The following is a 12,678-nucleotide window of genomic DNA, read 5'->3' as shown; positions in this document are numbered from 1 at the left end:
GTCCCACATCTTTGGTAACAATTGTCTACCAAGTGGCTGGCGATCGTCCTCTACCCTTTGCATTTTAAGATCGCATAAATTATGTATAGCTTTATACCAAACTTTTGGCTTCATTCAAAATCTTACTCTTGTAATATTCTCAATGTTATTAAACTGTCAATATATTTTGTTTTAGGTTATTGGATAGAGAAAAGGTGGAAATGATAAAGTTGATGATAACAGTAGAAGATATGGCAGCCATCGACGGCAGTCCACGACAGACCGCCTCAGCCACGCTCTCTATACTAGTGCTTGATGAAAATGACAATAATCCCAAGTTCAGAAAACCATTCTATAAGACTTCGATCACGGAGAATTCAAAGAACGGAGCAAATATTGACAGGGTGATAGCAGACGATGCTGATAAGAATAGGACCATGGCGTACTATCTTGAAGGTAACATTAAATAAATTGTGACATTTATCCATAGTTCAATGGTTTATGCCCAGCTCGAAGGACCAAAGGTTCAGCTGGTGATAAGGTTTAAAGGAAACTATAGAGTATTTGGGTAAATAATAAGTTGGACGTTGGATGGATTAAAGCATGCGGGGTCAATTTTTAAACGAAATTATTAATTTAGTATTAATATTATTACAACATAGTTTAGGATCTTGTAAATATGTAATAAATCAATATAAGATCTTTTTTAAAATAGTCTTTTTTAAAATGAATTAGTAATTAGAAAACCTTATTTAAATGGAACGTATATCTAATATTCAGTTATAACCACCTAAATAATAACCAATTCCATAAAGAACTGAGCTTATATCTGAAGCCCCCTCCTCCTCGGTCGAACCATAATGATTGATGACACTAGCTGTTAAAATCATTGTGATTCTTACTCATACACTTAATACTTACAGGTCCTCAAGAGCTCACAAGTCTGGTACATCTAGACAGCAGTACTGGTGAGATAGTGGTAGCCAATAGGATCGACCATGAAGTGTACCCTTGGATCAACCTCACCGTAAAAGCTGTAGACAGCGGAGTACCACCGCGATATGCTGTAGTTGACTTGTTTATACAGGTTTGTAATATTTATATTATCGATATTTATTATCTTGCAACTAATATTTATTTATCTTAAAACTAATATTTATATATTAACAAATTAATATTTATCTTGAAGGAATTAATGAGCATGTTGACAGATTTTCAAATCACCCTCTATAATGTAGGTTCATAGCGAATGTTTCCAAAATTAATATGTTTTGGCAATAAATTAAGTTTTATGACAAATAAAATAATTTTATACCTATTTTGAGCGCGAGAGGTCTTGCAGTGTCATGGCGTCTGCTAGTGATGTCATGCCTCTACTTTACATAAAAAAGTAAAAGGAGTACGATGATGCGTAGTAAGGCATGACGTCATCTCCGAGCAATAAATACAACATGGCCGGCTGCCCAAACATGTCCTCCACTACTCTATAGCACTATATATTTATGTCGTTGTGATTGTTGTATTGATATTATATTATTCTAGGTATTGGACGAAAATGATAACAACCCAATCTTCGATTCATCAGCATTTGAATACCGTGTATTAGAAGATGTTGACCCCGGGACCACGATAGCAAATATCTTGGCCAGAGATGCAGATTCTGGGGAGTATGGGAAGATTACGTATCTGCTGGATAGAGTATCAACACAGGTAATTCTATATACTGACTAGCAGAACCCGCGGCTTCGCCCGCGTAAAAAAATATGATATGACATACAAATAACTGTAATCGTACATTCGTACCTTTAACAATTTCAACGATAAAGTAGCATTAATATTTAATTAACAAAAGCTTTTTTTTTCGTCACTGTGTACCTAAATTGGCCAAGCTTTCTACAGAAACATGCACTAAAACTCTTATTAGTGGACTGTAATGAAACTTTCTTTAAAATATAAGTTTCATGTAGGATACAATAATTATTATTTACACTATTCCACAGGAACCGTCCATGTTATATGGGGCCTTACATACAGTGGTTCTTTCCAGGGTCTCTGGCTGGGCGGTTAGAGCTCCCATTCTTGCCGCCCGCAACTCCAGAAGTCCCCCTTTAGTCTCGTACGACATGCAGGGGATACTGTAGCTCTGTTCTAACCCAAAATTGTAATTCAAGGTCTATGTGTCTACCACATCACCATCACTAATCCACGCATAACCACAACCATACCCCACGGCAGGACAAAATGTTGGCACGCAGTGTGTCCAAAGTAGGCCAATTTGAATAAACTTACACATTATCATATATGAAATTTGCACCCGTCCACATTGTCGTCTATTTGTCTGAATACACTTTATTTGAAATTTCACGTTTCTAACTTCGAACCTAAAAGATTCCCGTATACATACATATAACACTTCTTTGACCTCCTTAGAAGCATTTCAAAAACATTCCTATGTACATATGCATCAATAAATACTTTATCAGCAAATTTCTGAAAGCTAATATTCAACACCAGCGGTCGGCAACCCGACACCCACGGGTGGTGTGTGGCCCGCGACGTTCCCTTGTGGCCCGCGGGTCTGCGCGTTACTAATAACATAGGTCAACAATTTTTTAATTTTTTTTTGTGCATGAGTTTTACTTAATATATTCTGATTATATAAGCAAATATATATAAAAAAATGAAATTACAAATCGATAATATTTGCTTTTATAGAAATTAGAGCAATTTAACATTTTTTTATTTTCGAGTCCAATAAAGTCGGTCTTGGCACACTAACGTTGTCAAAAGAGTGGCAAGGGGGCGGAGTGTAGTGTTTCTTGCATCGCTCCTTGTGTACGAAAGTAAGTGATTGCTTATTTCAGTGGAATAACGTAATTCATTTTTTTTTTCGTTGTATCAGTCTGTACAAAATGACTTCGAGATGTTGTAAACGAGACGCCGACATATTTTATTATATTTGCGGCGAATTTATGACAAAATGAGAGAAAAAGGACGATTTATGTACAAATTTAAAGATTTCCGAGGCATACCAACTTACTTCCATCTGTATACTGTATACCTGTTAAAAATCAAGATAAAAAATGGGCCTCACATATTGTGTCAGGTAACACTTGCAGAAATATTCTGGACGGTGAGTTTATATTCATTTTTTTAATTTAATAGCTATTTTATAATAACTTTAATTAGGTTATAATATGGTACGTTTTATTGTAGGTTGGTACCGAGGTGAAAAAAGAGCAATGAAGTTTGCAGTGCCAAGATTTTGGAGGATACTCAGTAATCATCGCATAGATTGTTATTTTTGTATTGTGAATCCACACAAAGATAATAAAATCAAAGAAAACATATTATCCGGATCTACCAACGACTGTTTAGTGTTGATTAATAAGTACTTGCATTCTATTTTAAAATTTCTGTTATAAGAATGTATCATTAATTGATGTTTGTGTATCTTTTAATAAATCAACTGTGTCCATTTTTCATGTGTTATTGAGCGTTTCCTATCTTTAAAATTATATAAAACAAATTGTGTGTGATATTATCGATCTTTTTTATTCGTTTGAAGGACTTATTGCTGCCATTATGTGTAGAATATAACATCGTTCAAATGTCCGCACGGCTTTTATGGTTATGGTCTGCAAAAGGCAGAGTTCTTATGGGCGACGGGAAATCGACTGTCTCAGATTCTAGTGCACACTCTCACGGACAGCGGCGATGTTTTCGGCAGATCTTCCGTTTCGTTGATATACGAATGTTAGTCGATCATTTAATGACCCAGTAGACTTTAATTTATCCACCAGATTGCGAATAGTCCTCTCGGAAGGACGATTATGGCGACCACGCGGTAGCGGACGATTGTAGCACGCGTTGCCCGAACAGAATAGCTTTTTGATACAATAATTTTATTATTTGTTCATGTTGTTGAATGCTATAAACGTCCATGGTAATTTGGCAAAACAAACTGAATAAATTAAAACTAATTTGACAGATGTTGCTTCAGTAAGATGACCGTTATCAACTTTCAAAGTTCGGAAGTCCTTGTTAGAAGACCCTATATTTTCATTGATTTGAATTTTCCAATTTGTACACATAAAAGTAAATTCAGAACTATTTTCTGTTCTTTTTCTTATTTCTAGGTATAAAAGGAATAAAAATAACGTATGTTTAACCCATGCTCAAAAATTCTGTAGACCGGTGTAATTGGCCAAGTGCAAGTCAAACCCGCACCTGGAGGGTTCCGTACAACCAAAATTTTCATTTTTTATAACTTCTAGTATTTAATATTGCAGCAGCCATTAAAGTACACACATTGTGAAAATTTTAACTGTCTACTGAAAAATATCGAATAGCAGTTTGTTGTATGGGGGGTCCAACATATTTGTTTTCAACTTTTTTTTATTTTTAGTATTTGTTGTTATAGCGGCTCCGTTATGCACCCTCTGTAAGAATTTCAAATGTCTATCTATTACGGTTCCAGAGATAGAGCCCTGTGACACACGGACAGACGGACAGACAGCGAAGTCTTAGTAATAGGGTTCCGTTTTTATCCTTTAGGTACGGAACCCTAAAAAACCACTGTTCTGCACTTCAGCACGCGCAATACATTCCCATGTTAAAAATATATGTTACGACGGCCCGTGGAATTTCGCCCTACACTAAACCTCTCTGCACTCTGTTCTTTTTCCAGACACGCCAAATGAAGTAACTTCAATAACGGTTTTTAAAGAAACTTCCTTTACTTATAGTACTCTAATGGGGTTGATTGTTGAGTTGCTAATAATGCTAAAACAGATGTGTAAACAGAAAGGCATAATGCATACACCCTTTTATAGATGCTTCATTGAGTCTAATGATAATGATGGTTCCAAATTAACCGATTATAAAATAAAGTTCCAGCCCCTATTTAACGACCTTAAGGGTTGATTTTCAAAAATAGGAAATATAAGTGATATATTATTTACAACCAGAAAGCAAAATACCAATTTTCATAGACTTTGCTTCAAAATCTGCGGACTTCTAAACGAAGTTTCCACCCCTATTTTACCTTCTTAAGGGTAGATTTTCCATAAATGGTGTTAAAGAAGCTCTATTATTTCGAACCAGAAAGCTAAATGCTATTTTTACAAATCTTGTTTCCAAATTAACGGATTTTAAAATAAAGTTCTATTCGCTATTAATCGAAGTTAAGGGTTGATTTTCCAAAAACGGTAAAATGAGTATTCTATTAGTTTTAATCAGAAAGCTGAATACCAATTTTCATAGACATTGTTTCAAAATCTGCGGACTTCCCAACAAACTTTCAACCCCTATTTTACCCTCTTAAGGGTAGATTTTCCATAAATGGTGTTAAAAAAGTTCTGTTATTTCCAACAGGAAAGCCAAATGCACATTTTTATAGTCCTTGCTTCCGAATTAACGAAGTTTGAAATAAAATTCCAACCCCCATTTAACGGCCTTAAGGGATGATTTTCCGAAAAACAATGAAATAGGTGATGAATTATTTTCTATCGAAAACCCAAATACCAATTTTCGTACAGTTTACATTAAAACTGGGGGACTTTCATACAAACGTACAACCCTTATTTAAACCAAATAAGGGTTGATTATCCAAAAACGGTAGAGTTAAAGTTCAACTATATCTAACCAGTAAGGCAATGGCTAACTTTCATTGTGCTGGGTTTCAAACTGGCTAATTTTAAAATAAACTGTTAACCTCTATTTTACCAACTTAAGGGTTGATTTTCCAAAAATGTTGAAATAGGTGTTTAATTATTTTCCATCAAAAACCCAAATACCGATTTTCATACAGTTTACATCAAAACTGGGGAATTTTTATACAAACTTACAACCCTTATTTAACCCACATAAGGGTTGATTTTCCATAAACAGTAGAATTAAAGTTCCACTATATCTAACCAGTAGAGCAATGGCTAACATTCATAGTGCTGGCTTTCAAATTGGCAAATTTTAAAATTTTCTGTCAACCCTTATTTTACTAATTTAAGGGTTGATTTTCCAAAAATGGTGAAATAGGTATTTAATTATTTTTTATCGAAAACCCAAATACCGATTTTCATAGAGTTTACATCAAAACTGGGGGAATTCCATACAAACTTACAACCCTTATTTAACCCACATAAGGGTTGATTTTCCAAAAACGGTAGAACTAAAGTTCTATTATATCTATCCAGTAAAGCAATGGCTAACTTTCATAGTGCTGGCTTTCAAAATGGCAAAATTTAAAATAAGCTGTCAACCCCTATTTAACCACCTTTAGGGTTGATTTTCGAAAAACCCTTAGATTAGATTTTTATTTATTTAAATCAGAAAGCTAAATCCCAATTTTCATCCAGTTTGCTTTAAAACTGACGGACTTTCATACTAACTTTCAACCCCCATTTAACCCCCTTAACGGTGGAGTATCAAAAAATCCGTTCTTAGTGCGCATCTACATTATAAAATGAAACTATATTTCAAATTTCGTGATTGTAGCTTCAGTAGTTTAGTCAAAACCTTGATTATCTGAAAACGTGAGTATCTTTTCGCTTTTATACAGGGTGAATCTCCATAAAGTGCACATATTGAAACAGGTAAAATTAAACCGCATTTTGTCGACAAAAAAAATATAAAAAAAAATAAAAAATTTTTTTTTTGGGTTTTACGACCTTTTGAATTTTTTTTTGGGAATTGTGCACCTGAAGTAAATAAATCGCTATAACTTTTAAACTAAGAGGGTTATCAGGTTCAAACAAAAATAACAATGATTGCCAATGATAGGCCGTACCGATCCATGAAAAAAGAAAAAAAAAAAATCATCTTCCCAGGTAAAAAATGTCACATTAGTGCAAAAAAGCACTTTTTTTAGGTAAAATTTTCAGTAATCATCAATTTCCTCAAAATAATCTAGGCATTTTATTTTTTTATTATTATTTAATACAATTCTACGTCGTATTAGCTTTCAAACACTAAAAAAACCACGCCTCTAACTCAAGTATAAAGTTTGCTAGGAACGTTTCAAAAAAGACGCGACGCACGTGCGCCCTAATAAAACTGGTATAGTCCGACCCATAATTAGATGTCCAAAATATAAACAAAGGAATATGTTTCAATGGTAAATTCATGGTAGTTTCTTATTTTTGACGATATTAAAGTGATAAAACAGTAATAAAATAAATCTTTAATAATTAAAAAAAAACCACTAGTTTGTATTAAAAATGTTATTTATTACCAACACCCTTAAGAACTGCCTTTGTTTAAGCGCTCGTAGGAAGCTTTATACTTAAGTTAGAGGCAAGCTTTTTTTAGTGTTTGAAAGCTAATACGACGTAGAATTACATTAAATAATAAAAATAAAATAAAGAACCTAGATTATTTTGAGGAAATTCACGATTACTGAAAGGAGATGTTTCATTTTCGGCCATCTCATGTACACTATATCTAAAAAACACGAATAATTTGTATAATTGAAGAAAAATACACATATATTTTGATAACCTAAAGTATTCCTGTTTAAAAATATTTAAAATAAGCATTCCTCATTGAAATATTAAATATGGCGGAATACTGTCAATGTCAAGTTTTCAAAACTGTCGATGTCAGTCAGGGAACCTATGTGTAACCCACACATAGGTTACTATACTCTTTGGATGTCGGTAATTCTGTATTTCGCTGTTTTTGTCGTAAAGTTATTGTTACCTTAGTAGTTTACAACCATGCCTTCTTTTTGGGTATCCCGTCATTATTTCTGAATTTAATTAATTATAACAAAACCACCTTGAAATAGTATCTGGTTTTATATATGTAAGTGCATGTCAAATTAAAAAAGAAGAAGTTGTCAATTTGATATGTGTAAAAGTGGATATATACATATTATATACTAGGAATCCAATGTAAACGTTGAATAAATATGTACTGATGAGAAGATTCCATTTCAATTCTGAATATGTTTTTGCTCTGTGCTGCTTACGATTTTGGACTGATTCTACCTTACTTGTTTACCCAGCTTATGTTTTATGGACTTTTGTGATTTTCGTGCGATCGCTGTGGATTGTGTTGACAACATCGATATACTACTAATAAAGACGGTTGACAAGGATTCAATATCATCAGGTAAAATATACATCAGTTAGTTGTATTAATCGTGATATAATCGTTATTTCTCTTTTTTAGATAACTACAATAGCAAGACAAGGACATTCTTGGGATGACAAAATAATCAGTTATTATTGCAACTGCATCGCTGGGCAACGAACCGTACTCGTAGGTAGCTGCGTTCACATTATGACCATTGTTTGATGTTTGGGCTGAGATCGTCACAGGGTATTACAGAACCTGCTACATGATTGGATGAAAATATTGATAAGGGAAGATATTGAATAAATAATGTATCTAAGTGAAGAATAAATAAAATATTATGTAAATGTGTACTTAAAGTTGTTTTATTTACACGTTTAAATGTTTTAACTAAAATAAATTGGTATAGAAGAAGTACATATTTTGGTATGTTTGTTTTAAGTCAAGATATGATAAGATGAATGTAAATATAACTAATGTTTATCAAATATAGGCATTGTTTCTCAATAAATACAATACAATATTTATATATCTACGCCCATTCGCGTAAAAAATATATTAAAAAGTATATAATGTATATAATAAGTTAAAATAGAATGACAGATGACATTATTACGGTAATCACTACCGCCATGATGTTTTTCCACTGTTGTGTTGCAAGTTTAAGTGTAAATTATTGTTTTTTAACAATTAAACGAACATGATTTGAAGAAAATGAAGCCCTACGAATTGTTCTTTGCAAGTGTTCTTAGTTTTTAGTATAGTGTACAAAAGGTGGCCGGGAGCCCATACATTTTGAAACATCTCCTTTAACCTAAAAAAATTGCTTTCTTCACACTAATCTGACTATTTTTTTCTGGGAAGATAAACTTTTTTGTTTTTTTTTTTTCATGGATCAGTACGGCCTATAATTGGCATTCATTGTAATTTTTGTTTGAACATGATAACTCTTTTAGTTCAAAAGTTATAGCGATTTATTTACTTTAGGTGCACAATTCCAAAAAAAAAACTTCAAAAGGTCGTAAAACCCAAAAAAAAATTTATTTATTATTTTTTTATTTTTTTTGTCGACAAAATGCGGTTTAATTTTACCTGTTTCAATATGTGCACTTTATGGAGATTCACCCTGTATATATAGATAACAACATTAATATGGTTTTTTCATGAATACTCTAGTGCAAGGATGCTTAAGAATTGCTCATAATACATTGGTTATCACATTTCTTGTCTTGCCATGAAACACTGATCGATAAGTCATTTTGTAAGAAGACTAAGAAAGATTTCGTATAATCTACCTCTGATGAAAGTCTGTTAAACGTTACCTTTTTTTTCATTTTACAAAAACAAAAATAAGTTCTTTACACTGGACGTGGAGTCAGACGTAGAATAGGCTATCTTATATTCTGAACATGTGTAATTCCTAAATAAAATTTAAAAAAGGTATGTAAAACAACACTTAGAACTGCTAAACTTTTTTTATCCAGAAAGTTTGTTCTTTGTAACTGGAATGCACCTTAAGTATGAAAGGAAACACTACCACCCACGAAGCATACATATACAAATTATATGTATTGTGTGTAAATATGTAATACTCCAGTGTTTACGACCGTAAGCATACTATCATATAATGATATCATTATCTTATCCAGGGCAAGTTCCTGATAAACGCGGACACCGGTGCACTGACGGTGTCTGACTGGTTGGACCGCGAGAGCCAGGCTACCTACAACCTGGTGGTAGAGGCCTGGGACAACTACCAGTTTGGCTACCTCAGCGGAGAGAGCAGGAACGCTTTCAAACAAATTGTGTGAGTATTATATTAACTTATAAGGATCTTAATGTGTTTTAGATTGTTTTTTATAATATAGGACTAGCAGACGAGCATGCAGTCCACCTGGTGGTAAGTGGCTACTGCCGCCCATGGACATCTGTAATCATCCCAGATAGGATTAGATATTCCTGCCTCGGAAAAGTATGTCTCTCTTACCACACCCTTCAAAACGGAACACAGCAGCGCCTAGCACTAAGGCAGAAATAGGTGTGGCGGTGGTGCCCTCGGAGTCGAACCACATAGGGTTCTATTACCTTCAAAATTGCTTTCTGATATTAAATCTGTCAAATAGGTCTTATGTTAATCACGCCTAATTATCACAGTTTTCCATTTATGTTAATTTATAATATATGAATAACTTAACAATAATGTTTTTTTGCCTAATAAATAATATAATATAAAAATATATTTTTCAATTTCTCCATGACTAATCCATGTTCAGTATCATACAGCTATGATGAAATCAAGGAAAAATCAATCACTAAAAATCTAAGTACACATGTCATCTGATAGCGAGTGATTACCGCCATTCACATACTTTTTTAATCATCTCTAAATAAGATCAGTGTCTTAGCTGAAGTTGTTCACAGGTGCTATTTTCCTTTTTTACACTATGTTGAAACTCCTCATATAAGAATACCTTATTCTCGTGTCAATATAGAGTTTTAAGAGTAGAAGCACTTAAACAACAAAATCTAACTTTCCAGAGTTCATGTAGAAGACGTGAATGACAATCCGCCTGTCCTAAGTCTGCCGGAAGATTGCACCACGATAACCGAGTTCCATAACCACCGCGAGCCCATAGTATCGGTGTCTGCGAGCGATGCTGACGATAACTCAACACCCAACGGCCGAGTGCAGTTTCATCTTGTGGGTGGGAAGGGACATGGTAAGAAAATTTGCCACTAAAATATGTTTAAAATCTGACGGAAGTGAATTAAAAATAATTTAAAAATAACATTATTATTATTGCATTTCAATTAATGTATTGTCGCCCGTAGAATGTATACGAGGATTAAGCAGTTGCCTACTTTTCCTTTCATTTTCAATTTTTATTTACACTCAACATACAGTACTCCAATAATTTCATGTTTATACTTAAGCTCACAGGCAGATGCTGACTACGTGAGGTGCGTACGCGCTTGTAAGCTTTTTTTCTGTTAATACTCGAATGATCGCTATTAATCGTATTGCAGAACTGTTCCGCTTCGAGCAAGTGGGCGGCGACGCGAACACTGGCCGGCTATACGCTCGCCAGTCGCTCAAGGATCGCTTCGGCAACTACACGCTCGCGGTGGAGGCGCGCGACCTCGGCGTGCCCGCTAACGCCGCGCGCGGGGACCTCCGGCTCTGCGTGACGGATTACAACGACCACGCGCCGATGTTCGTGCATCCACCGCAGAACGTCACTATTAAGGTCCCTGAAGTGAGTAAATAAAAAAAATATACATTGATACAGTTTGTCCGCATTGAAGCATATTTAATATGACTTTTTCTAAGTTCAAAATATTTGTTTGCCTCAAAAATAAAAATACACATTTTAAATTTTTTTTTTGGTTAGACTAGTTTTTAAGTACTAATGGACTATAATTGAATTTTTACGTAAAGTTACAAGGTTTTTATGACTTTATTGATTTTTAAAATACTTATTTTTTTTTGTAGTTGCTTATTGCTAAACTTAATAATTTAATTATAAAAGTACGAGTAATATTAAATATTTTTTGATTATGTTAATGCATGTGGCATCTTCCTATAATACCTTAAAATGTACTTTTACTGGCAGGCGAGCATACCCCCGCATGCACGTTGTACTTGCGTTTAAAGGATTCGTAAAGTTAATTCTTGTGCTTGTGCCGCTGCAATTAATTCGATAATTTATTCATATTTATGGGCACGACGAGCGTGCGCGCGTAACCGCGTGTAGCAACCATAGCGCGCAAAATCGTTATCGTAATGTTCTCGTCCTACACAGAACGCGACAGTGGGCACGGTGGTGGTGTCGGTGCGCGCGATTGACGCGGACGTCGGCGCGAACGGCGCCGTGCGGTACCGCGTGCGGCGCGACGCGGCCGGCGCCTGGCGCGCCTTCGCCGTGCACGCGGCCAGCGGCGCGCTGCGCACCGCGCGCCCGCTCGACCGCGACCTGCAGACCACGTACCAGGTGTGTACACTGCGCACTGCGGCCGGGGCGCGCCTTCGCCGTGCACGCGGCCAGCGGCGCGCTGCGCACCGCGCGCCCGCTCGACCGCGACCTGCAGACCACGTACCAGGTGTGTACACTGCGCACTGCGGCCGGGGCGCGCCTTCGCCGTGCACGCGGCCAGCGGCGCGCTGCGCACCGCGCGCCCGCTCGACCGCGACCTGCAGACCACGTACCAGGTGTGTACACTGCGCACTGCGGCCGGGGCGCGCCTTCGCCGTGCACGCGGCCAGCGGCGCGCTGCGCACCGCGCGCCCGCTCGACCGCGACCTGCAGACCACGTACCAGGTGTGTACACTGCGCACTGCGGCCGGGGCGCGCCTTCGCCGTGCACGCGGCCAGCGGCGCGCTGCGCACCGCGCGCCCGCTCGACCGCGACCTGCAGACCACGTACCAGGTGTGTACACTGCGCACTGCGGCCGGGGCGCGCCTTCGCCGTGCACGCGGCCAGCGGCGCGCTGCGCACCGCGCGCCCGCTCGACCGCGACCTGCAGACCACGTACCAGGTGTGTACACTGCGCACTGCGGCCGGGGCGCACCTTCGCCGTGCACGCGGCCACAAAATATCAAATGTTGCCTATGGACTTAGTAG

General features: G+C 36.8%; 1 protein-coding gene and 1 long non-coding RNA gene across 2 annotated transcripts in view; both read left to right on the top strand.

Annotated features, from left to right (window-relative positions):
* The window catches only part of LOC140749462 (cadherin-23), a 43,803-nt gene that overhangs the window by 24,832 nt on the left and 6,293 nt on the right, over positions 1-12,678 (top strand). Inside the window, exons 17-23 of the mRNA XM_073082501.1 lie at positions 176-435; positions 903-1,066; positions 1,522-1,689; positions 9,705-9,862; positions 10,594-10,775; positions 11,083-11,312; positions 11,859-12,047. Of these exons, the coding sequence (XP_072938602.1) occupies positions 176-435; positions 903-1,066; positions 1,522-1,689; positions 9,705-9,862; positions 10,594-10,775; positions 11,083-11,312; positions 11,859-12,047 (1,351 nt within the window). The remainder of the gene's footprint in view (positions 1-175; positions 436-902; positions 1,067-1,521; positions 1,690-9,704; positions 9,863-10,593; positions 10,776-11,082; positions 11,313-11,858; positions 12,048-12,678) is intronic.
* On the top strand, positions 2,580-3,457 carry LOC140749753 (uncharacterized). Its single transcript, XR_012103120.1, has 2 exons — positions 2,580-3,112; positions 3,196-3,457. It is a non-coding gene; the product is annotated as an uncharacterized LOC140749753 (long non-coding RNA).

This window comes from Epargyreus clarus, unplaced genomic scaffold (assembly GCF_041222505.1).
Source record: "Epargyreus clarus isolate Ecla_fem2 unplaced genomic scaffold, WU_Ecla_fem_2.2 ptg000018l, whole genome shotgun sequence".
NCBI classification, from domain to species: Eukaryota; Metazoa; Arthropoda; class Insecta; order Lepidoptera; family Hesperiidae; genus Epargyreus; species Epargyreus clarus.
Note: the sequence above shows the minus strand (reverse complement) of the source record. Positions and strands in the feature narration are given on the sequence as shown.